Source organism: Schistocerca americana, chromosome X, assembly GCF_021461395.2.
Source record: "Schistocerca americana isolate TAMUIC-IGC-003095 chromosome X, iqSchAmer2.1, whole genome shotgun sequence".
NCBI classification, from domain to species: domain Eukaryota; kingdom Metazoa; phylum Arthropoda; class Insecta; order Orthoptera; family Acrididae; genus Schistocerca; species Schistocerca americana.
Genome location: NC_060130.1, coordinates 654,814,683 through 654,842,400, shown reverse-complemented (window position 1 = coordinate 654,842,400; position 27,718 = coordinate 654,814,683). Strand labels below are relative to the sequence as shown.

The window sequence follows — 27,718 nt, the reverse complement described above, 5'->3', positions numbered from 1 at the left end:
AGAGAAGAACTGGTAATTACTGGAGCAGCTGTCTTTGTTATGAAATATTGATATTCTGCATTGAAACTGCGTCACATGTTTTCTGTGTTGACAAGAGAATCATTATTGCCAGAATTTTCTTAACCACAGAAGAAATTAACAAAATGAGCTGGGTAGGAAATAAGTCACCTCAGGAGATTTTAAAGTAAAAAAAGATGTAGAAGAAACTTGAGCAACATCTACTGTACCAAAATAATCATCTCAAGTAAGTTTACATCAAACTTACAGTGTTCATAAAAAAAACTTACACGAACTTTCAAATAGGCCACTGTGCTGGAATATTGTTACTCAGATCATATGATATTAAAGTGGTGGCAAAGATGTTATAACAGTGGCCATGTTCACATTCCCTTGAAGATAAGACAATGTATAGTGAAATTTTTGTTAGAAGAGAAAGAACAAGAACAAAGGAACTTCTACCTGTTGAAGAACCACTTAAGAAATATAGGGCAGAAAGAAATACAGGAAATGAGGAGGAGGTATGAATGTAACAAATAACAGCTCAACAGATGGAACTAAATTACTGAAAACAGATGTCCTTAATGATTAACTGCAAGAACCAACAAACACAATTCAAGCAGTGCACAAGGAATAGAAACAAGGTGATATAACTACTTTGTTTATTGTATTAGAAACTGAAACACGTTGATTTTTCAAGACTAACTGGTACATTTACTGCTAGACCTGTCCATATTCTCTAACGATGTACTCTCATGGACAAAATACAATGTCTCATTCTTATCATTCAGAAAGAGCTGTAGCAATACATTACACTTTCTATGCATGTGTGAATTTTATAGGATGGAAATGGCTGAAGATGTGAACATGCAATGGAAATAATAACATAGGTGGCAACAGCATCATGAGAGATGAGAGGAAATTTACGGAGTATACTCAAAGGAAATGTTTGATAATTTCCACAACTTATGAATGACACAGGAGAGAGAGACAAATAGAAAATAATTGGAGTAAATGAACACAAAATGAAATCATACATAAACACAAAAAAGGACCAGCTTGAATAACAATAAAAAGGAATCTCACACAAAACAGAAATAACATGGCATCTGGGCAACCAAAAAGGAGGTCAGAGGGCAAAATCTGATCACAGATAACAAAGAGGTAGTGACAGGATGAAACACAAAAACATGTACTGTTGTAATGAAGAAAGGTAGGCAGACAGGAAGGAAAATGGACAAAAAGTGAAGAAGAGAACAATACCAAAACCTAGAGGAAGATGAGAGCATGAATGTGGATGGGTAAACGGCTGAACAATTGAACATAGAGAATAAATCACGTCAAACTGACTGACAAGAGGAGCCCTGAAACAAATTATATGAATGCTATAGGGTTGAAAAGAATAATGAAAGACGAAAGGGGCTGATGATACTAATGTAAAAGTTATGGTCATGGAGCCTGTAAGATACAAGTAGGACCTGCAAGACAATTTCCAATAGTTTATATTCTGTGGCTGGCAGCATATGTGACAATTCGGAAGATTCAAAGTAGCAAGTGCTGAAGCCTTCTCATGTCATATTGGACAGGCTATCAATATTGCCCAATAATTCTCTACTAACTGCTCATCTGCATATCATCCACATCACCAATCATCCACAATCAAGTTCTTGACCCCCCTTTTCTTCGCTCTGCCTTCTTTTCTTCATTTTATTTCTGAAGCTATAGTCACTCTCTTGTTGCAATTAACTGTCTCATTATTCACTTTTTCCATTTTTTGTCCATCATTGTAATTTTTTATACATTTTGTTCAACTATTTATTTTCTTTGCAAATTCTCATTTTTTAAAATAATAATCAATATCTGGAACTGTACTGTTATTTCTTTACTATCCCCCATCTTCCCAAATTTCATTCATCACCTAAGTTTTTGCATGAAATTTGCCTTGTAATGGGTACTCCATGACTAAACAGTTAAATTCCTAACCACTGAATTTTCACATATTATTATATCTGTTACCTGACAACCAATATTTTATCAAGGTCTCCAACCAGTGACCCACTCTTTGAGTTTTCTCTATTTGGAGTCTGTCCTGTTATTTTGTTACTTACTGCCCCCCCCCCCCCCCTCTCTCTCTCTCTCTCTCTCTCTCTCTCTCTCTCTCTGTCACTCTCAGCATAATTCTAGTTCCTCACAAGGGTCAAGCGGGACTGCTGAACTGAAATAACCACGTTCAATTGTGCTGCAGCCCATTACAGTCTACTTGGAGAATATTGTGCACTCTCAACATGCAGTTTTTGCGACTTGATATAGTCAATATGTAAAGATTTTTTATTTATATCGTGGTAACAAACTATTTTTAACATAATTAAAATTTGAACAATATATGAAAAGGATTGCTACCAATTCCATATTTTTTAATGGGAACAGAGCAGATAGTAGCTGCAATGAAACTGTTAGCCTATGTAAGCTTAAAAGTATCAAAATAAATGTGTGAAATTAAACTGTTACCAAAATAAATGAGAAAAATGTCTAAAAAACCAAATACAAATTCTATATTCAAATCTATAAATATTCCGCCATGTTTCGACTATACGTTGTACAACTTAGGCTGAAATTTTCTTCATCCTGTCCACCAATAATGTCCACTTGAATTAAAAGTCACTATTTCATCCAGAAGAGACTTTTTGTAACATTCATAATTTTTGTTCAGATGAGGCAAAGTGAAAGTACAATGGACAGAAGTCTAAATTAATATTGTCAAATAGACTATAATGATAGTCACAAGTATAAGAATCTTTTTACATTATACATCCAAGTAACTGGTTCCTTCATGACATAATTTATACATATATACATAAACCACATATCATCCATGTCACATAGCCACTAACATTCCCTGAGAAGTGAGAAGCGATAAATGCCTTTCAAAAGCCAGCTGCACTTATGACAGTATGTCATAAATGGTTTGTTACCATATTACAAACATTCAAAGTCATCAGTCTTCATTACTAAAAAGAAAGATACAACAGCTAAATCATACTTTTGATGTAACAGTCACAGCTTAGGACGCAAATGGGAGCCATAAAATTAAAAACAAAATGGAAGACACTCAATCACAAATGATTTTTTTTCCCATTTTAAGTACAATGAGTGGTGCAATTCCTTCAGTGTCTCTTTTTCTTTCCCACGAAGTTTCAGTCCCCAAACTTCGTAGTTACCACAACCATTCTCTGTGGCAATAATCTCTATAGTGAACTACACTGTGCAACTCACTAAACTGCTACCACAGTTCAAATAGGAAGGAACACAAAAAGATATGTAGTGGAGTGCAAAAACACTATTAAAAGACTGGGTGGAATATGAATGACAAACTGCATGTACTGGTATACAAATCTGGTATTTACAAGACACAAAAACATTAACTCTTGATTTATGGAACAACACGGAAATCATTTAATTTACACATGAAGTTCATGTGTTTGAAGATAAATGTATGAAATACAATTGATATGACAGTTTTCAAGATACGTATCTAGTGTTTCACAAAACTGCTAAGTAAAACAAACCAGTTGTTTTCAAATACATTCTCAAACTTTAAACAAAAATAAAGAGATTTTCACCATCTTTTTTCAAAGAGAACTGCAAATGTCTAAGCTAAACACGGTTAGTGATTTTGCCCTCTGTAAATAAACAAAGATACAACTGTGACGTACTGTAAATCAGTTCGAATATTCTGTAAAACACCAGACAAAATTTACGGACAGACATCATGTTCTAATTTTTACAATGTTTAAATTAATATGATAAGTTGTTTAACATGGCAATTAAACAGAATATTAATATCACTTTTACAGACCAATGGGATCCATATTGCTTTCGTTGATCACTGTTCCAGGTTGAAACAGTGGGATTATCTTTCTTACACCACACACGCATATTCACAACGGATGTGCTGGTATTTTTACCATTCAAATACACAATCCAAAATGGCAACACACTGTGAACTACTCCACACAATCCAAACGCTCATTTTGGAACAAAAAATGATTGATTTGGACCAAGAGTCTGATTGCTCATCTGACTTCTAGTGTTGGTAGCATACAACTGTTGCTGAAAATTATGGAACTGTTGGGCATAATTAGGATCAGCTGTTGTAGGACCCATGAATGGAGAATTCTTGAAATTGTTTGCTTGTCCCATTGAAGGTGGTAATGGCTGACTTGCATCTGGTGCACCACCTAACCCCATAGGTGAGGACTTTGGTCCAGGAACAAATACCTGTGAGCCAGGGCCCGGACCCGGCACAAATGGATGTTCACCACCGGGACAAGGCCCAACTCCCAGCATTCCACCACTCATCCTCATCATTCCACTTGGACGCAGGCCTCCACGCAGTGGGACTGCTCCCATTCCTGGCCCTCCATGGCCCACAACCATTCCACCTGACATTGGTAGATTCACACCAACAACAGGACTACTGGGACCGACTACTGGGCCACCTACATTTCCACAGCCAGGGCCAGAATGGGGCACATTGCCCATTCGCACTCCATTACCATTTGGTTGACCAGTTCCAGGAAAATACTGCAGGTTATGGACAGGAACACTGCCATCTAAGCTGGATAGAGGATTGGCAAATCGCTGCAGGAAGTCAAGACTCGGTGGTCCTCTCGGCCCTGGGGCTCCTGTCTGTGGCTTTGCTGGTAAGTACTGTATCGTATTAGGGGTACTTGCTTTTACCTGAACATTTGTGTGACCATACGTTCCTGGAGCTGGGGGTCTTCCAGGAGCACGTTGTGGGCAGGGATTTCCCATGTAAGGAGAAGGTCCCCTTGGTGGACCTAACCCCAACATGTTGCCAGACTTGGGAGAACCAACAGTTCCAGGATGCTGCACACTGCACGGAACTGCTCCTCCTTGCCCTGAAACACCACTGGGGCTATATGAGTGTGGTGGCACACCTTGCACTTGGAGACTCACAAAACCCCCACCAGGTCCACCATCCTGGCAAGGTCCCACATCTCCAGGATGGGCCGGTGACTGCTGAAAACCCATCACACCCGGTCCGCCTACCATTACAGGATTCTGTGGATTTGGTGAGTTTGACACACTGCTCGTCAACTGCTGACTCATTTGCGCCATTGACGTGATAGGGTCAAAGTGAGCCATCTTACCATCACAAGAAACACTGCCACTCACATTTGGATTCAGAGGCACATTTTCTGATCGCAGACATGGGAAGTTGCCTCCAGTTGTTGGTGAAATGTCAACAGGTGGTCCTCCACCAGATGGCGAAACATCTAAAAAGTGAGATGTCACTTTTACACCACCCACACCCGGCTGTGCCTGTTGAGGTACAAATCCTGGTACCTGGCTACACATTGATGGAGAACTTCCTGGTGGTCCATTGGGATTCTGAAACCTTAGCGCACCCATTCCATCATTCAATGGACTGGAGCTAAGGAAATGTGCTCCATCCTCAGGTCGCGGTGCTTTCACAGGTCCATCCATTCCTGGTGTTCGACGTGGAGCCTTGTTATCAGATCCTGGCGTGTGTGGACTTGGTAAAGGAAATCTAGTATCACCAGAACCACTTGGATACCTTAACTCCACAGACGTTGGTGTAAGAGGAGTGGCAGGCCCAGACATACGAGTGTTCATATCTGAGGACGAGCCTTGTAAGTTTCCATCCAAATTTGGTGGAGGTAAGCTGCCAAAATAAAATAAAAAAAAAAAAAACACAGGTAATTAATGAAAATAGAGAACAATAGGAGAAACACATACTAAAAACTAAACAATTGTGTCCCACATACTGAAAACGAAGTGCAATAACAGAAATAATTTGTATTTTTCTTAATGTGGGAAAAGGATTTAGGTAAGCAATTCTTTGTAAAATCCCGTACACCCTATTCATATATTACATGTCAATGGTTTGGTACATTTATACACTGCAGTCTATTCAGAATAAATTTCAGTTTATTCTAATACATAATCTATTAAATTACGATTTTCTGCTACATCGATAATACGTCAAAAGTGTGCAACTCTGACATGCTTACATGACACTATAACACAATGAACCACTTGTGAAGACTAATGGTAATTCTCATCCAAGTGGTAGCGAGTTATAAAAACCAAGCTGAGAAACATCCGCAGTTTGGTGAGTTACAATGTATCTCTCATTTTTTAAAACCAAATTCCAATTTCAACGAAGCTATTCTTGCTACTAAAATAGTAACTAGTCTCACTGCACGAGATTTTGCTCTTACAATCATTATTCTTTGGTCTGATCATCCAGTATCATATTTTTCAACTTTTGCAATTTCTTTAATACTTTAATGAATGCTATAGTCCTCCTTACGTAGAGCAGATGATGAAGTATCTATTCCGCATTACATTACTGCTTCCTCCCTAGTTTTATTTCTCCTGAAGTTACTTCACTTCTACAAAAATGTTAAATTTCAGAAGTTCGTAGCTGCAGAGTGAAGCAAAAAAGGGGCAAACAGCTTCCTGATGCTTAGTAACTATAAATTCTTGTTCAGATAAAAAGCTTTAACACTACTGTGCTTACAAACATTTGATCCCTTAGTGAGTCATGTCACACATCAGAAGTGTGACAACCTATGAAGAGAATTGGAAAGCTTAAGAAAACAGCCCGACACACAATATTTATCAGCCACATAATATTCCATTTTTAAGTTGCATGGTGGCCTCCCTGGTAATCACTGATTTATACTGTGATTAAATTCCTAAACTCCATAAGGTATTTTGCAGTAACTCAAAATTTAATTTCAGCAGTGATGGACATGTCAACAAAATGTAGTGTAGTTAGTACTTTTCCACATTTATGAGCAGATTGCTTCATTATGGTGGAAAAATGAATTTTGGTGATTAAACAAGCACACTTTTGAGAGCACGAAAGGATTAATACTTAGCGTAGAGGTGACGAGAACACTAAATATACTGAGTTGCACTTCCAAATTAGGACAACAGCTCTTATGGTTTCAGATCAATGTACGTCAGTTTCCACAGCTGTAGGCTCTTGTTTTAAGCATAGGATGATAATATTTAACAGCATTAATGCTGACATGAAAAAGGAGTCTGTTATGTGCATCTGGAAAGACAGGTCTTAGCTGTGGTAAGATATTCTGAGGGAAATCAGGAAATCAGTTGCTTCATAATTTACTGGAAATTATTCAGCTTTTCGTGGCAGCAGAATAGGAGGAATTTCAGTTTCTCCCAGTGTATAAAATGTTCAAACAACATTCAGGAAGCAGCCAGTTGGTATCTTGTGATTTTAAAAAAAAATTTCATTCATCAAAAAAATTAAAAACCTGTAATCATAGACTGCTGAAAGTTTTTCAAATTAAATCGTCATCAATTCAAAGATCTCTTGAGAAATTATGTTATCGATCTGACAACACTTCACTCTGCGCACAGTTAGTTGATAATAGTGCAATGCCTCTCTGATTTGTCTTTCACTAGAACCATTCTGCTGAAAGGTTACTTCAAGGTGGGCTAACTCAACTGACAAACTTTTAGGGACTGAGATGACATGTGTCCTTATGAATCATGGTACGAAGTATCTCTTCACGCTCAGTGAGATGGTGACAACTATCAGCGTGAAGATACAAAACAGTGAGACTTGGCTTCCCACAAATGGCAAGCCCCAGCAAACCATCAAACTCCTTTTTGACCAACGCATCACAAAGTCCTATTAACAAAGAAAACTCAGTCGCAAATTTTTGCAAAGTGGTAGGAGTGTGTGTCATGAACAACATACTAAAAATCCTAACTGGTGAGATGTGATAATTTGGGTGAGGGGCATTAAAAGATCAATTTTTTGTGTGTTTCTCGAATAACTTGAGAACAGACTTCTAGCAGAATTTTTTCCAAATTTTTTCCAGTACAAAATTAAACTACATTAAAGTTTCTACAAGAACGATCATATTTATTTTTTCTCTAGAATTAACAGTCTCTGTGTTGCAGGGGATGAGAAAGTTACAGATTATTAAAATAATTGTTCTACTCGTAAAAACTTAATGTTTTTCTTTAAATGAAGTGGGTTAAAAACAAATATTAAATTCATGAACTTCTCTTCTCATAAGTCTGCAAACAAAGATGTGCACATGATTTCCTACTCTATCTACACCAATATATCACAACTGAAACAACTACAGAATGTTTCACAAAGTTATATGGACCCACCATAGCATGCCTTATGAATCACTGGTGACACAGTGTGCAGACGTGCCTGGGAAGCGTGTGTAGATGGGCAGTCGGTCGAATTTCAGTAGACATGGGAGTGGCAATCAGCCTAATAACCTTTGATATGTACACACTCTGCCGGAGTTGCAATAGTTGCTCCATCAGGGTGTGTCTTATAGTACACAGCGCATTCCTTTGCGGGGACGGGGCTGTTTTCCATCTCCTTGTGAAACGACAACTTACCTTTTTAATGGTCAATTCACCATGGGCGCAAAATATCTTTGGATTTGACGCTTTTCCTCTTTTTGGCCCCCTAGATGGTTGGTGAAGTGCATTTAGTGTCTCAATCTGTCCCTTTTCATCATTGGGACTCCTTACTGCAGTCTCACAGCCCATTATTTGAGAAAACCTTGGGCTGGTGAGAAAATTTTGAGGCATGTTTCTTTTAAGCTGTCGCAGTACCAAAATCTGTCGCCCCTGTGCCATTCCCTTGCCATGCGTGACAAGGTAAAGGCTGAGTTGCAGCATTGGCAGGATCAAGGCATCATTGCTCTTATTTTATTGAGTCAGTGGGCCACCAGTTTAGTGGTACTTCAGAAGCCCAATGGTGCCACATGCTCTTGTGGTGATTTTAAACAGATGGTCAAAGTGCGATGTGTCGCAAATTCGTATCCCATTCCTCGGCAGACAGAGTTGCTGGCAAAGCTGCTGGGAGGGGGAGGGTGGGGAGCAGTATTTTCCTGCCACTGAAATGTGGGATGATTACCTGCAGTAGCCCCCGAACATGGTTTCTTGGACATCCCTCGTCAATAACACCCCCTTTGGGCTTTACCAGTTTAAAGCTTTCCTTTTGGGATCTCGCCTGCACCAGGAATTTACAAACAGTATTTGGAACAGCCGATTCAGAATATTCCCTATTGCGTCAAGTACCTTGATGACATCTGAGTCACAGGCCCTACTCGAGAGGAGAATTTAGGAAACCTTCTGTCAGTTTTCCAAAACCTCCTGGAGAATGGCCTTCATTGCAAACTGGTAAAATGCAGCATTTTCTCCCTGAAGATGCATTTTTCGGGTCATGTGCTTCGTAAAAATGGTCTTGTCCCCAAGGATGACCACATCAAGGCCACTGTCAACATAAAAGCACCCAAAAACCTGAAAGACATTCAGTCTTTTTTTGGGTAAAATTTCATTCCTGAGGCTGTACACATCTGCCAGCCTCTTAACCAGCTTTGCCACAAGAGCATTAAGTTTGTCTGGTCTGCAGAATGTCAAAGGTCTTTTCAGTCTCTCAGGCAGTGCTTGTGGTGCTGCCTGCTTGGCTTGCTTTATGCTTGGTAAACCTTTCACCCTGGCCTGTGCCGCATCCCAGTACAGCACTAGTGCCGTCCTGTCCCATTTAAACATTGATGGCATTGAACAGCCCTTCACTTATGCATCAAAGATGCGGTACAGAGTAATGATTATCAGGTGGAAAAGGTAGCACTAGCTATTATTTTCGGGGTTAAAAAGTTCCATGTCTTACTGTATAGCGCAGGTTTCCTCCTCATAATCAACCAAAAGCCACTTGTTTCCTTACTTGGCCCTCGTTTCAAGTTGCACACCAGTTGCAGCAGTGGGTCCTCTTTCTCAGTAACTACTGTTATGACATTGGTTACTGCTCCACCATCCAGTATGCCAATGCTGATGTGCTTTTGTAGTTACCGGTAGGGCATGATCTGGAGTTCAATCAGCAGGAGACTCTTGTAATGGTGTTGAATGATGTCTTGCCGCAAACCTTGTTGGACTTCCTGCTGACAGCAGGCAAAGTCACAACTGCCATGGTCACTGAGCCACTTTTCTGGAATATTGTTTCGAAAGTCCAGCAGGGTTGGCTGGAGCCCATCTCTTCGGGTGTAGATCAAGTGTAGTGTACATTCTTCCTCCTTCGTGATCAACTTAACATTGTCCAGGAGGGTTCTCATTCTTGCCACAGAGGAGCAATTCGGTCATGTGGCCATTCTCACAGAATTGTGTCCTCGTAAACTCCAGTTGCCGCACTATGACTCATATGAAGGCATCAGTGCAACGTCACATCTACTGGCTGGCGATCGAGCATGACATGGAACATCCAGTGTGTTCCTGCAAGGCTTCAGCACAGAACTAGGCGACCCCAAAGCACCAGTTCTTTGTCCTTGGCCAATCCTGGAGCACCCTTGGGACAGTGTGCATGTCAACTACACTGGCCCCTTTTGGGCAGCATGTGGTTGTTGGTGGTCAGTGCATTGTTCCAATTTCCTGTATGTTGCCAAGCTGTCCTCCGTGTTGTCAACTGCCACAGTTTGCAGGTTGCCAATAATTTTTGTCTTTGTGGCTTCCCCCAAAACCCAGATATCTGACAATGATCAGCAATTGGGGTCACGGCAGTTTTAGCGCCTTTGCATCCACAACGGTATCCAGCATCTGGCTACCGCTCTGTTTCATCTGCCTTCAAATTCGGAGTTGGAGAGTTTCATGTATACATTTAAGACCCAAAAGAACTAGTCTGTGTCCGACCCTTCCCGTGATGGGTGCGGTCTGGCAAAACATTTGAACAGGCACCACCCCCGGGTCTCCTGGTTTTGCTTCACCATGAGTTGCATGCTATAGACTACCAAGGATGGCTGTTTTTTTCCTCCTGGGTCTTCTATTTTGGCCAGCTACTTCGGCCAGTGGCATGAGTAACTGCAGGATGTCATAGTGGGCCACGAAGCTCAACAGTAGTTTGTGGTGGATGTTGGCAGGGAGCAGCTGGCCCGCCAAGCACATCAGCTACACTCGCGCCCTCTTGGGACATCACTGCTACAATCTGCTAGACTGCCAGGCAGTAGTTTGGGTCACGATGTTGTTCCAGATGAGAGCTTCCATTTCCAGTGGGGTGCTTCCCTGTTGCAGCCCCTTCCACACACCTGCTGCCCTCCTATGACCTGCAGCAGCAGCCCCCAGTAGAACCCCACCACCTGCTCCTGTCACTGTGGAGCCCATAGATTTTGAGGTCCACCCCCCTCCCTCCTCCTCTGCCACCTCCCTGCCCCCACCCCTTTTCATTTATGGAGGTGCCATCCTCTCCACTGTGACTGTCACTGCCGCAGAATCTGTGCCCTTCCGCCCTTCCAGCAGAGCCAGTGGTGCTGGTGCGATAGTGCGGAAACCTGGTGACATGTAGTATGAGCTGACTCGCTGGCAGAGGTGTTTACCTGCAGGAGGCACTAGGTCAGGCAGGTCAGTGCTTGCTCAAAGTTTGACCACCTACCATATTGTCATGTCTTGTGCCAAGTGCTGTCTGCACCATGCCCGAGGTGAGTTCTTCCCATGCTCGGCTTTATGTGGGTTCGGACACTCTGCTTACTGTAGATCAACTTTCATGGCGAGTTTGTTTCCCTCTCAAGGAGTGCACATACTAAGGATACCTTACTAAAAATTACCATCATCAGGCCGAGCAGATTAAAGGAATGATTAAAACATTGGTGGGCCTTGCTAAAATAATTTGTGAGCCACAGTACGTGGAGGAAAAGCTTGATCATTTATGAATTACTTTTGGATGAAATGGTTGCTGTGGCAAAAAATAAATCGGGCTCAATATCCTCAAAGATCTGAAGCTTCTAGTGGAAAAGAGCCACCAAAAGGGAAAGTTTTCCTATAATTCGTTAAAACAGTCAGTCACATATTGTATCAGATTCCATGTTTAAACTGCCAAAAATGTGTGTGAATATTAGAAGATTGCAAAGGACTGACACTTGCTGCTTACTATAGCAGAAATATGCTAAATCGCTTTCACGTGCAGTGAAACGTACATAGGAAATTTCAAAAGAAGCACCTCACTTAAAGAAAACAGAAGTAATTGTCGTCTGGGAAACACAGATGAATCAGCAGTGACAGATCATGGTCTCTCTCTCTCTCTCTCTCTCTCTCTCTCTCTCTCTCTCTCACACACACACACACACACACACAGTGTCCAAACAGCACTTTTTCAATATACACGTAAAATTAGCTATAACAATATTTTAACACTTACGAAGGAGAACTGATGTTGCTTTCCTTCAAGCTTGTGTTTGGTTGCTTCTGAATAGTTAACTCTTGCCCTTCAAAAGTATTGAGGTACTGTATCTGCTGTGGGGATGGTACCGGCATAAGATTTGGCTCCTTAGATGGCACTGAAATAAGGCTTGAATCCTTAGGAGGTTGAGTTGGAATTTGCTGCTGCTTCTGCTGGGCAAGTGTTTGAAGTGTTCTGCAGAACATAGTGTCAACTGCAACATACAGACACGAGATGTCACTGAAAGATTTAATTAGCACTAAATGTAAACAGCTATAAAGAACATTACTTTTAGTGCCCCCCACCCCCACAAAAAAAGCTTCACAGGATCAGTGGCTGGCAAACTGGGCTCTCACCCTCAAGTTTTAAGAACAGTTTTCTATTCCTCCGTAAAAATTGTCTCTCAATACATACAGCAAGAGGCTCCTACTAATCCCTACGCACTAGCAACACTAAGCTCAGATTCATCAGCCATAGAATTTTCTGAACACTGCATGAATGTGCATTATCAACTGGAGCTTTTCACAGCAGTGGATAATCTCACATTAAATACATGTACTTCTGATAAGAAATATGTTGGCTGTTTTCCTTATTAATACTTTGAACTCCATAAAAATGCCTGTTTTTCGAAATGAGTAGAGAATGAAGAAGTTACTATAGGGGAAAAGAAAGGAAAATAAACACAATGTACAAGATAACATAGGTGAAGCAACTATCAGAGCTACAAGCTGACAAGCACATGTGAAGCATATTCTTCTGTCAGTGGGAACCTAGATCATAGCAAAATCTTTATATAGAAGTTAGTTGATGGATTCCATACCAGGACAATAATTTACCACAGAGTACAGACTGATCCACCATTTAGGCAAAAATTCAATCTGCAGTGCATTCAGAAAGATGCAATAAATCTGAAGATAAAATCATCTAGGTCATTACGCCTCATCATGTTCCTCTTCAAATTTCTTTCTTTCAACTGACATTTCAACCCCTCTGCTAGGATGATCTTCAGGATGTTCTGGTGGTCCCAGTTAGGTGATTATGAAAAAGAAATTTAAAGTGGAACATAATGTGGCCTACCAACCTAGAAGGTTTTACCTTCAGTGACAACTGCTGTGCAAGTCTGCAGACTTACATGTAATAAATCGGTTTGGAAGACAGCTTCCGACATAATTAGAGAGTGTAAAGGCAACAGAATATTTAATGTTTCATAAACCGACACAATCAGAGACATCTGTGATGTACCTGGTGAACACACATGATAAAGTGTACTTGCTACAAAAACCTACATGTTGGGAGCAGACAATCACTCAATATATAGGAACTGCTTAAGATATGCAGGAGGTTCAAGAAAATTTTGAATCTGCACAATAGTTGGTAGTACAGAATAGTAAGATAGTAAAGAGTGTTTTGGTTCTCAATGGCATTCACTTCATGTACCTGATAGGTTCTCAAAAGTGAAGTACTTGTGAACCTACATTGTCTAAGGCAAAAGGTAATACTGTCTAACACTGAAAATCAGTTGGGTTGTAGATAAAGCTCATATGAGCAAATTAGTTTTAGATAAAGATGGAATGAATACTGTGAACAAAAATGAATGTACGTAGATATGCAAATTTAACACAGAAAATGTGCTCCATTCCTTTCACACGAGATTGTAAGCAATGGATTTTACACTGAATATGTTTGCAGTGTGAGAACACTGACATAACTGTTTGCCCTATACATATTAATTTCGCATTCATGGCCAGTTATGGAGATACATTACGTTCACATTACATTTATAATGATTATTAGCCACACAGACACCAGGGAGTTACATCAACAATACAGCAATTGTAGCTCATTTAAAGAGCAGCACCTAGCTGCAAGTGCTGATTAGTGTGGTAAGAACAAGACTCAGTCTGAAGCTCATCATCAGCAGTTGACCAAACTTTTTTACTGTTACTGAATCATAAGAATGTGATATGTTAATGCACAAGGAACTTCAACAAGAAGCAAACATCTGTAAAGCACAATGAGTCAATGTGTGTTGCTCACAGTCAGAAATGTAATGTTCTTCACAACTTTCGAACAGTAGGAATTTCTTGAACATTTATATGAGCTTTTCAATCCTCATCCAGTTCTTGGGATTGGAAACTGCCTATTACATGTGAATTTCTCAAGCACTGAGAAAGATCTGATCTGTTTCCAGACTGTTTTGTTTGAAAAGTAGTTAGAAAAGAAGAGTCCTGGACACCCGATGCCAAGACTGAGGGCGAAATTTTGGAAAATACTTAGTCCAATAACAATGTCAATTGGGAACAAAGAAAATTTCTTATCAAAAAGTTTCAAACAGTAAAGTAAAATCTCTTAAAATCCTTATCAATAATCCAAGTAAATTTGTTATATTAAATATCAAAACCTGTAGTCAAAAAGTGTCCAAATCACCCACTGGGTCTCTTGAAATTAGCACCATGTCTAGATGTGTCAAAATTGTTGAAAGAAATGCATGACAGAATGCACTTTTAATGGTAAAAGGGAATAACTGAATAGAATAACATATGTTTTGTAAATAATTTTAGTCTACCTAGCTGTTAACATATTTAAAATTTACAGTGCCTATGATAACATGCAGAGTACAATATACACTCCTGGAAATTGAAATAAGAACACCGTGAATTCATTGTCCCAGGAAGGGGAAACTTTATTGACACATTCCTGGGGTCAGATACATCACATGATCACACTGACAGAACCACAGGCACATAGACACAGGCAACAGAGCATGCACAATGTCGGCACTAGTACAGTGTATATCCACCTTTCGCAGCAATGCAGGCTGCTATTCGCCCATGGAGACGATCGTAGAGATGCTGGATGTAGTCCTGTGGAACGGCTTGCCATGCCATTTCCACCTGGCGCCTCAGTTGGACCAGCGTTCGTGCTGGATGTGCAGACCGCGTGAGACGACGCTTCATCCAGTCCCAAACATGCTCAATGGGGGACAGATCCGGAGATCTTGCTGGCCAGGGTAGTTGACTTACACCTTCTAGAGCAGGTTGGGTGGCACGGGATACATGCGGACGTGCATTGTCCTGTTGGAACAGCAAGGTCCCTTGCCGGTCTAGGAATGGTAGAACGATGGGTTCGATGACGGTTTGGATGTACCGTGCACTATTCAGTGTCCCCTCGACGATCACCAGTGGTGTACGGCCAGTGTAGGAGATAGCTCCCCACACCATGATGCCGGGTGTTGGCCCTGTGCGCCTCGGTCGTATGCAGTCCTGATTGTGGCGCTCACCTGCACGGCGCCAAACACGCATACGACCATCATTGGCACCAAGGCAGAAGCGACTCTCATCGCTGAAGACGACACGTCTCCATTCGTCCCTCCATTCACGCCTGTCGCGACACCACTGGAGGGGCGTGAGCGGAAGACGGCCTAACGGTGAGCGGGACCGTAGCCCAGCTTCATGGAGACGGTTGCGAATGGTCCTCGCCGATACCCCAGGAGCAACAGTGTCTCTAATTTGCTGGGAAGTGGCGGTGCGGTCCCCTACGGCACTGCGTAGGATCCTACGGTCTTGGCGTGCATCCGTGCGTCGCTGCGGTCCGGTCCCAGGTCGACGGGCACGTGCACCTTCCGCCGACCACTGGCGACAACATCGATGTACTGTGGAGACCTCACGCCCCACGTGTTGAGCAATTCGGCGGTACGTCCACCCGGCCTCCCGCATGCCCACAGTACGCCCTCGCTCAAAGTCCGTCAACTGCACATACGGTTCACGTCCACGCTGTCGCGGCATGCTACCAGTGTTAAAGACTGCGATGGAGCTCCGTATGCCACGGCAAACTGGCTGACACTGACGGCAGCGGTGCACAAATGCTGCGCAGCTAGCGCCATTCGACGGCCAACACCGCGGTTCCTGGTGTGTCCGCTGTGCCGTGCGTGTGATCATTGCTTGTACAGCCCTCTCGCAGTGTCCGGAGCAAGTATGGTGGGTCTGACACACCGGTGTCAATGTGTTCTTTTTTCCATTTCCAGGAGTGTAGTTTGAAGAAACCGCTTTAGTGGCTTTAATACACTCACAATTTACAGCACGTTGGAAATATTTACCATTAGCTGCGCAAAAGTTGGCCATCTGCAATTATAGATCAAGATAAAAGACCTGTACAACACTGGTGTGTATGAAATGCAACAAGCCAATTTTCCCATTTACATAAGGAACAGACATAATAGGAAATATTACTTCAAAAATTAGGCAAACCTGGTCCTGTTACTATTCTGAAGCTGTTCCAAGAAGATATGTATACTTTTCTCCAAACGGAATACATAGCTGTATCAACAGTTATACTGCAGAGTAAATAAATACAGAACATAGCATTTGTAGCTGAACAGTCAATGTCCACACATTTCATGTACAGGGTACCTGGTCCAACATGAGGTTAGGTAGCTTATGGTGTCCCTGTGCAACAATGGATACAGCAACGAGGTGATGAAGAATCCAGCTAATGAGGGAACTGGACTTAGGCATAAAAAAACATAATTACAAATGTCCTTTACTTTTATTAGTAGTACATAAAACAGACACAAACGTATAAAATTGAGTGCATACATTCTACTGCTAATATCAACCCCTTACTCCTTGAGACAGACACACCAATTCAGCTGTTTCACTATAATTGCTTAGACTAACTGCAGATTATAAACTCAGGCTGATTAAGTGTTCGTGAGCCTTCAGGCTCAAAATTTTTATAGATTCAAGTGTGGGTTCTTAGCAAGAACACAAATATATCAGAAATGTTTGTCTGATATTTGAGGTGATGGTCATGAGAGGAAGTTAACACATTGGTGTACTGAGATGTTAGCTGGTCCAACTGACCAGTTGCTTACATTCACCACTCTGGCAACATTGCAGTGTATACGCATTCTTCTGATACAGTATGGGCAACTAGCTTTTGGTACTGACAGCTCAGCAGCATCATGTTTTCCCCTAACAGCTGCTGCATGCCAGCCAATGGAGGAGGGTGCTTGAGCACGTAAAATGAACTACTTGCACTGTAAAATAGATGCTTACATTTGTGAAACATAACAGTGAATTTCTTGTCTGTAATTGGTGCTGCCATTTTGCTTTGGTTAACTTGAAATATAGTTGGTAATTTATTTTGTTTTTGGATTTTTGGTATTTATTCACTTCTATTTCATTTGAAATGACATGCAGTGTGATGAGCAGCTAAATGAGTGAAGTGAAACAGAGGAAGAAAGTGTGCTACACAGCGAAGTCTACAAATCTGTGGGCTCAGTAAAGGAACACTTTGAGAAAAAGAAGGAAATGGGCAAACCATCATTTCCTGTTGCTCTGGTTATAAAGAGAGCTAGAATGGCCTGGAAAATAAGCAAAACCATTGTTTTAGATATAGAGAAAGGACAGAACAATACAGACTGAGATGAAACTGGCACAACAAAGTTTCGGTCACCAGAAAAAAGTGGCCGAGGAATGAGCAAGGGATAGCTTGGGATGATTTTCAGGAAGACATTATTTGTAATTATTCTGTTACAGAACCAATGATAACTATGTCAGAAATCATAGTAATGTGGAAGAAAGGATGGTTATACACTACCTGGACCAGAGTATCCGAACACCTCTATGTAATGCAGAATTGATCACTATATGTCAGTATAAAAGGAGGCAGAGAGTATTGTGTTGCCACTAGAGTAGCAGTAACAGCAGAATTGGTCAGTCAAGCGAGGTTAGTGACTTCGAATGTGGACTAGTCATTGGATGTCACCTGAGTAACAAATCCATCAGGAACATTTCACCCCTTGTAAAGCTGACCTAGTCAACTGGTAGTGACCTGACTGTCAAATTGAAATGCAAAGGAAAAACCACTGCTAAATCAAGGCCATGCACACCAATGCACTGATGGAACAGGGGTCATTGAGGGCTGTGGGGGGGTGGTCATAAAATATCAGGGGAAGACATCACTTGTGAGTTCTGAAGTGCTACCAGCAATGCAGCTAGCACAATGACTGAGCACTGAGAGTTAAAAATAATGGGATACAGTTGTAGAGTAGCTCCTCACAAGCCATACATCTCTGTAGGCGATGGGAAATGAGTGATTTGGAGTGACGAATCACACTATACCCTCTGGTTACCTGGTAGAAGGGTTTGGGTTCGGCAAATAACTGGAGAGTGTTACCTGCCATCGTATGTAGTGTAATCAGTGATGTATGGCTGTGGCGGTGTTACAGTTTGGGGGCATTTTCATGGTTAGGATGTGGTCTCCTAAATGCACTTGAGTAAATGCTAGATGTGGAAGGATATGGACAGATTTTACAGCATTGCATATCGTGTATCATACAGGAACACTATGGAGACGATGACTTTATCAGCATGACAATGCACCCTGTCATAAAGCAACATCTGTGAAGTAATGGTTTGTGGACAATAACACTTCTGAAATATGCTGGCCTACCTAGAATCGTTACCTAAACCCACAGGGACTTCTTTTGGGCAAGTTAGAACGTCAGCTGTAGAGATGGGCAAAGTCGTTCATCCTTGGGAACTAGTTCACTGGTGATAACTCTTTTTTGGGAATCGTTCATTTTAACTTGTTCACCGTTCATTGTGCTTGGTATATGGTTCTCATGAAAAATTGAAAATTAGTAGCGTGGGTGACAAGATGGAAGGTGCCAAGAGGGGGCACTTGCCTCCCCCCTGGAGTACAGAGTTTTTATTCATAACAGAATTCTCACACACTTGTAATTTTCGTGATTCTGCAAAAATCTCATTTAGCCAACTGCAGCGTTATGTGGCTAATCACAGTGAAATAATATAAGGTGGCGCACGAAAAACCGGTCGCGAGTACAGATTGCTCACCAATTATGCACAATTTGTTGACTGCTACGAGCAGAATAGATAAACATGTAATAATTAGGCAGTGAAGCAATAACATATAAGCTAATGCAAACAACTTCGAAACAACAGATGACGATTGGTAAGTGAGAATGAGCAGTCTAGTACTCAGGGCCGATTTTTCGTGCTCCACCCTGTACCACTGAAATAATATTGTAAGAGTTATCATATTCTCTTCACAAAATGTGACACCATACACTTGATTATGAATCGCGGGCTTCATTCGGATGTTAGTCGGTCTGCCTTCCGTAACAATAAACATACTCTTTTATCTTGGATAAAAAAAAAGACGGAAAATGGCCACTCATGTATGCCATGCTGACGTCCTTTGCATGTGTAATAACAAAAAATCTTGCCTTTTCACAAGTATTTCATCTGCTGCTTATCAAAATAGTGAAGTAAGCTGATACGCTGTTTTCTTAGATAAAAAGACGTATGCATTACATGCCACGTAATTTTTACGTAGTTTACATAATTATAAAATACATTTTAATTACTGGTCATGGACGCTGAATAGAATACGAAAAGAAGCAGAAGTTCAGAGTTCAAAAAATGTTTGAAACATATCTAGAATTGGTGTGCAAAGCAAACGAAATGAACAACAACAATTCAATATTGAACTAACTATGAGCAGTCGGCAGTGGAACTGTGATGAGTGGCCACACGAAGAAGGATAAGTCCGGCCGAGCGAGACCAAGACTGAGCCAGACGGGAACAGGACCAAGGCTGGAACGAGACCGGCTGATGTGCCGTTGCTGGAACGAGACCAGCCGATGTGCCGTTGCAGGAACAAGACTGACTGTTTCCTGTTCCAGGGAACTATAAGTAGAAAGCAGAGACTGAGACAGACGGGAACGGGACTGAGGTTGGAACGAGACTGGCCGACATGCCGTTGCGGGAACGAGACCGACCGTTTCCCATTCCTGGGAATTATAAGTAGAAAGTCATGACCAAAGTGAACTATGAAAGACCGTTCCTTAGAATTTGTTCCTCGCTTGTTCCATTCATCTTTGTGAACCATTCCTTTGGACCCGTTAGTTCGCGAACAACCCATCTCTAGTCGGCTGCCCTCTAGACTGCAGTGCCCAACATCAGTACCTTCTCTGGTTTCAGTTTTTGAAGAAGAATCGGCTGCCATTCCAACACAGACATTCAGCCACCTCATTGGAAGTGTCCCCTGCAGAGTTTACACAGTCATAAAGGTGAAGGGTAGACACATCCAATATTAATGTTCACTAGATATCCCGATACTTCTGATCAGAGAGCGCAAATCACTGTCTTATAAACACTAAGGTCTTTACAATAGGACACCAATTCAGTTTGAGAGAGATTTGGGAAGACATTATGCTTGCCCATGTTTAAAGGTCTATCACAGCATCTGCCTAACACAACCGTCATGTCTCAACCACAGGGCTAAATAACATAGTTTGGTTATGTGGAAATATGAGAAAAAGTTAACAACACAAAGAGAAGAGCTTGGCATTAATGTGTCATTTTCCACACACACTAAGAATCTAGGCTTTGAAGGACAACAGATTGAGAACATGTAAGTTTCCTATTGTTTTGTTGCATCATGCAGATTCTAATGTAAATCACTTAACATATAGCTCTCAAGGAATTGCACTGACTATTCACTTACTTTGGTCAAAAATATATTATAGTATAGCATTTGAAAACATTATCACCATGGGCAATAAACAATACTTGATCTACAAGCACACTATTTAAATTACAGATGTTATGAGTGTAAACATATTTAAAAACAAGATATACAAACCAGGTTGCTGCTGTCCTGTAAAATCAGTGCCTTCTTTTCGAACTGCTGTCGGTGACAGATGAGTGGACAGTGGTGTCCCAGGATTGCTCGGATTAAGTGGACGACTTGGACCTGGCGAATCAAGAGGAGTGTTGTGAAGACCTGTTGGACTAGGTCCTGCTCCAGGAAGACGAGCTGATCCAGTACTGAACTGCTGCCGACTGTTCGAATCAGAAGGAGAGTTTATACCTGATGAGGCACGTGGCGATGGCAAAGACAAGTTTGATGTAGGGTTATTTGGTGAACCGGGGGTTGGAGAAGACAGGGCTGTTGGGACACTTGCAGACCTAGTCGTCGGATGATATGGTGGAGGTGGCCCCTGAGACCTCAACAGCGCAGGGCCCGAAGCTGCCCTAGCTGCACCTCCTGGGCTGCCAACACCTGTCATCACAGGCTTCTTCTTTCTCTCTTCATAAAACTGCTGCTGTAATTTATGCCATTCCAATTGTGCAGCGGCAGATGTCGGTGTAACGTGATTTGTAGCACCCATGTTCTTCTGTGGCATAAGCACCAAGTTTTGCATTGCTACACTATCTGCTGGCTGTCCTAACATGGATCCATCTGGCATTAGAGATTGATGCTCCCCAGGGAACAGCATTTCGTGCATCTTACGCAAGGTAGCTAGCTGCTCCTCCCTATGCTGCCTTTGCTGTGGGGTCAAATTTTCATCAGGAACTTTAACACCTGAAAAATTAAATACAAATACCATTACTATATATATATAGCTCTGCTACAAGGAGCACAAACAGGCAAACAAAATCAGTCCAAGCAAGTTGCAATAAAGACTACAGATGTTGTTTGGTATGTTACACCACCTCATTTTCATTGAAGTGCTGATCATCAGAATATCTACTGTGTTGTTGAAATTTTCTTCACGTTAACTACATTGTTCAGCTATGAAACTCTAACTTGAATATTATCTATCAACATTAGGTTCATTGCTAAAGCCACCATCTACATCATTAACTACATATAGTCACTCACTGTGAAGAATATCGAAAATATGGAATCAAAATATAACCTGACACTGTTTTAATAGGAATGACACAACAAACAACCGAGGACTTCCGCACTGTGTAACAACAGTTACAGAAACGTACATGACACGTGACAGTGGAAGACAAAAAAAATTTTTATTCTTCATTGAGGTTCAATCATTTATGATTTTTTTTTCTTTTTAGTTCCTTAACTCACATAAATAAAATTATTTTGACAGTTTTCAAAGCTATTTGTTGGAGGTAATACGCCTATTCATTTTTCCATAACCTTAGTCTCTTGGCATATTACAAGAGTATAGTCCTAACAGTTAACAGTGGGACTACAAAGAGTAAACATCACCAAACGACTTACCAACTAGCACTGAGAAATGGGCATCATATCAGAAGCACCAACATTAGTAAGACAGAATGAATTAGCTAAAGGAATTTTTGCAGTAAAAGGGAATGTCTTAAAATGCAGCCCCTCACCCTAGTATCCGAACAATGCTTTTCAAAAAATAATTTAAATGCAAAATTTTCTTACACTCATGGAAGAGACATTTCAATACTCTGTTCTGATGCTGCCATATAATACTTTTTTACCTATCTGATATAAATTACTTAATCCACTACAACCAATAGCAGCAAATGTAGTCACAGCTTCTAAAACCAAGGCAGGAGCGTATGTTATAATCCATCACAACTTCATCTGGTACTCGCCACTCAATTTCTTCAATATTCTTTTGGCTACTATAAGTCTGAAGTTTACTGATTGCCCCCCTTGATTATGGACAGCAATATAGGTGAATCAACTGTTTTCAAATCTTTAAAACAAAAAAGCCTAACAATTATCTCTCGGCAATCTAGCAATAGGAAAATTGTCAGTGTGCTGCAACATTTAAGAGGACTGTCCTCAAGTTTCTGTACCTTTTTGCCAAGCACAATACTTAAGTCCCTAATACATCTTTTTCACCTTGTGATGCACTTTAGCTAATGCTATACAGGGTGTTACAAAAAGATACGGCCAAACTTTCAGGAAACATTCCTCACACACAAAGAAAGAAAATATGTTATGTGGACATGTGTCCGGAAACGCTTACTTTCCATGTTAGAGCTCATTTTATTACTTCACTTCAAATCACATTAATCATGGAATGGAAACCTACAGCAACAGAACGTACCAGTGTGACTTCAAACACTTTGTTACAGGAAATGTTCAAAATGTCCTCTGTTAGCGAGGATACATGCATCCACCCTCCGTTGCATGGAATCCCTGATGCGCTGATGCAGCCCTGGAGAATGGTGTATTGCATCACAGCCGTCCACAATACGAGCATGAAGAGTCTCTACATTTGGTACCGGGGTTGCGTAGACAAGAGCTTTCAAATGCCCCCATAAGTGAAAGTCAAGAGGGTTGAGGTCAGGAGAGCGTGGAGGCCATGGAATTGGTCCACCTCTACCAATCCATCGATCACCGAATCTGTTGTTGAGAAGCGTACGAACACTTCGACTGAAATGTGCAGGAGCTCCATCGTGCATGAACCACATGTTGTGTCATACTTGTAAAGGCACATGTTCTAGCAGCACAGGTAGAGTATCCCGTATGAAATCATGATAACGTGCTCCATTGAGCGTAGGTGGAAGAACATGGGGCCCAATCAAGACATCATCAACAATGCCTGCCCAAACGTTCACAGAAAATCTGTGTTGATGACGTGATTGCACAATTGCGTGCGGATTCTCGTCAGCCCACACATGTTGACTGTGAAAATTTACAATTTGATCATGTTGGAATGAAACTAAAATGAGCTCTAACATGGAAATTAAGTGTTTCCGGACACATGTCCACATAACAGCTTTTCTTTATTTGTGTGTGAGGAAAGTTTCCTGAAAGTTTGGCCGTACCTTTTTGTAACACCCTGTATATTCTCCAGTTTTGTCATTACTCTGAAGGACACAATTATCATGTCTTAAGCCCATTTTACACGAGCAACTTTATAGTCAAAAATCAACTACTCGAACTGCATGCACCTTTTGTATATGTGTGTCAATTGGCAGCCAACCACATATCGTGTGTGTCTATGGTGTCAATGATCTATAGAATGTGTGGAGTTCTAAATTTTCTAGTATGCTGCTCACTGCACATGCACAGAAACAGGGCAGTGTGGTGTTGTCTGCTAACATTGGAAGTGAATCTATTGTGGTTGAGATCACTTGTATCATAGAAACAGATTTTGTGCTGTCATGTCTTCTTAATTTTTATTGTGCTGTTTTCTTTGTTTTCATGACACACTGAAAATGTTGTATGAGGTCCTCCTATTTTTCCTACTAGTGTTTTCCTACATGAGATGAAATGTCTGAAAGCAAAATGGTGTTTACGTTTCACAGGGAAAAGCCTTCTCTATACATCAATAGATAAAAATGTTTTAATGAAAATTATTTTGACAGTGGAAAAGTCAGAATTATTTGACAAGAAAAATTATTTTTGATGTTATTTTACACTTAGCAAGAATTAAGATACAAAGGATAAGGTGAAATGGCACTACTTACAGTGTTCTAGATATTGTTTTATACGTTTACAAGTAAGTATTTCCTCGAGCAAACAAATAAGTATCTTTTGAAATGTTTGGACGACATTTTTCCTATTCTTCCAGTTCTCGGGAGCATACAGAATTTCGCACACAACCTCTGACAGGAACATTCACAACGAATTTTCCTTTGCTCATTAATAAAGTTTATTATCATTGCTTGTTCCAACATTTTTTTACTATATTTCTATTTCTTTATAAAACGATAGTCTCTCGAAAATTCGCTGCAGCTGTACAGGTGCCAAACTGCACAGCAGTCAAGTCTCACAACATACACAACTTTGGCACTGACGTGTAAACAAAATGAGCACTTGAGACAGACGAAACTTGCTACAGGAATGAAACACCAGTGCCACTGCAGTAGACTCACTTGCCTCGTGTAGTCAGTCGGTACAAGAAAGTAAATTGTGCAGAAGGGGTTATTTTTAGCACACAAATTTATTGTATATATGACATAAAAAAATGGTTCAAATGGCTCTGAGCACTATGGGACTTAACATCTTAGGTCATCAGTCCCCTAGAACTTAGAACTAGTTAAACCTAACTAACCTAAGGACATCACACACATCCATGCCCGAGGCAGGATTCGAACCTGCGACCGTAGCAGTCGCGCGGTTCCGGACTGCGCGCCTAGAACCGCGAGACCACCGCGGCCGGCGTATATATGACATACTGAAAGACTGATGCTAACAGGATACCATGTCGTGTGATATTTGCATTGTCACTGATCCGTAGATTCTCCAACATCTTTAAATAACCATCTTCATCACAGTCACCAACATTATCTTCAGTAGTCATGTCTGCCTCTTCCTCTTCCTCTGACACCATTGAAGTCATGGCTGTGTCAGAGAATTCTTAAATGCTTTCATAAAACTACTTCTGCTACCAGTTACTGCAGCAGTAACTCTTTTTGCATTTGAACTGAGTTCTCTACAAATTTCATCCAGCATAGTGGCTATACAATTGTAGCTATTAGATACAGAAAGTCTCCAACACGCTACCATTTTTGATTGTCTGTTAAGTTTTATTTCTGAAACTTAATCCTGGTGAAAGTAATTTTTCTTTTTCTCATAGGTGTATTTGATTAATTACATTTACACCATAATCATAAATGTTCAAACTGTTCAATACTTCAACAAAATCTGAGTTTTAAACAGAACTGAGCACAATAATGGACAGATGAGTTAACAAGATCACTCTGAAGTTTATCTTGTAAAAGATTCTTACACAATACACCATTATCTGTGGCTGTGACAGTTTTAAGTTTTCTTTGTCTTAGTTTAACTTGCTAAGTGTAAGCATGATATTCTTCAACAGCTTGCTCCCCATGTTTTTATTTTACATGACTCAAAAATTTCGGAGTAGAATTAACATTTGCATTAACTTCAACAACCTTAGGCAAGCAACTCACATACACGGCCACAATACATTTTTCCTTCAAACATATAGCGTGAAGTCTGAAAAAAACATACTGTCAGGTAGGGCCTATGATGATGGTGTATCTTTTTTGAGTGCCTTCATTTCAGCCACTTGATGTTAGCATTTTAGGAGATAGATTTAAAATCTGTTGATGTCCACTATTACAAATGACAGAATCCTTACTTTGTCCACACTTTTTTTAGTGCTATGAACATGAGACAACTACAGAATTATAGTAAGACCAACATCCAATAGCGTTAGGAATATTTCTAGACCTGAGGAAGGGAATTGCAGATTAGTGCCCTTCAGCTCCATTTTTATCTTCGTCTTGTAGCCTAACAGCTAAGGTCATTTGGCTAAGAAGCATTTTTATGTTACATTTGTTACACTATAAAGCTGTTGTGAATACAAAGGTTGGTTTGAACTGTGTAATGCTTTGCTGGACCTGGTCCTATTGGAGGGTAAGGCCCATGCCTTCCCATGATCTTTAAACTGACTTAACCAGCCAGTATAGAATAATATGTACTCGAAATCACTAGGTAGTTTTCTAATTAACAAATCACTGCTAGATGTGAAAGGGGCAATAAATGAAACACAAAATCCTACAATCAGAGGTGCATCGAACCCCAGATCTTTAGATTTGTTGAATGGTACTTGCCTACTGAGCTACCGAGTTACACTCCTGTTCAAAGCATTAACAAATTCTTTTTTCAAACAGGAACCACACTGAGACACAGGAACAAACACTGATTATATTTAAGAGAGCACTGATCAAGAAATACACAAGCTGTGGTGGTATTGTATGCTACTTGTTAGTAGAGTGACAAATAATAAATGGCAAATAATTATTTGTATTTGCGGAGACAATAAGTCCTTTATCAATGAATAATTTATTCGTGAATAAAACTTTTGAATTATCAATTTATTTGAATAATTTTCTACATTGTAATTTGAATAACTTGCATTATTGGTCATGCGTCCATAAAATGATTAAAATCTCATAAACAATAGTCATCTGTCTCACTAAGCATTCAGGATGCTATAGAAAGTCTGAAAGAAGCCTGAGAGAAACTGTATATAATACCTTTGGTATTGTTAACATTTAAAACCTTATTTCCCAGCCTCTTTGAATTTTGAACATTACTAGGTTTACAGATGAAGTCACTCTAAAAATGAATACATAAGGCATGGCGGGATAAATAACGAAATTATGCAGATTCTAATATTCAAATGTAGGAGAAGTTAAAGGAGGGAGGAGGATTGTTTTTGAAATCTTGTTGATCTTCATGCCATTAGTGTTTTAAAGCATATTGTATTTACGTGATTTCAAAAATGTCAAATGCCCTATGAAATTCAAAAATATAAGTATCTACAGCACAGTATTTTCAGTTGCTGATGATTCTGCCTGGTACGAATTCAATGTCACATTTGTAAGTATCAGAAAGGTACAAAGCATTTTCAGAGGGTTGGGAAGAGGTTGGAAAGGATGAGCATTGCTGTCAACTAGTGACTGCTAGTGGTGATTAAACTTTTGGAGAAGTGATTAAACCATTATAATGATTACATACATGATGAACATCAATGAAGAGACAATAAGACAAATTTAACATGAAAACTTGAACATGGCTAAAGTATGATAGTAAAAATGGTCAAATGGTCACTCCATAACAAAAAGAGACAACTGGAGAAACTTATGCTCTGACATAATGAAATAACTAATAAAAGAGTCATACTTATTGCAAAATGAGATGACATAATGAAACATG

The 27,718-nt window shown here is 40.5% G+C and overlaps 1 protein-coding gene across 1 annotated transcript in view; it reads right to left on the bottom strand.

The window, feature by feature from the left end:
* Positions 1-2,815: 2,815 nt before the first annotated feature.
* LOC124555255 (protein BCL9 homolog) overlaps positions 2,816-27,718 on the bottom strand; it is a 91,047-nt gene continuing 66,144 nt past the window's right edge. The window contains exons 7-9 of the mRNA XM_047129120.1: positions 20,930-21,652; positions 12,236-12,470; positions 2,816-5,707 (exon numbers count right to left, since the gene is read on the bottom strand). Coding sequence (XP_046985076.1) covers positions 4,024-5,707; positions 12,236-12,470; positions 20,930-21,652 — 2,642 coding nt within the window. The 3' untranslated portion in view covers positions 2,816-4,023. The remainder of the gene's footprint in view (positions 5,708-12,235; positions 12,471-20,929; positions 21,653-27,718) is intronic.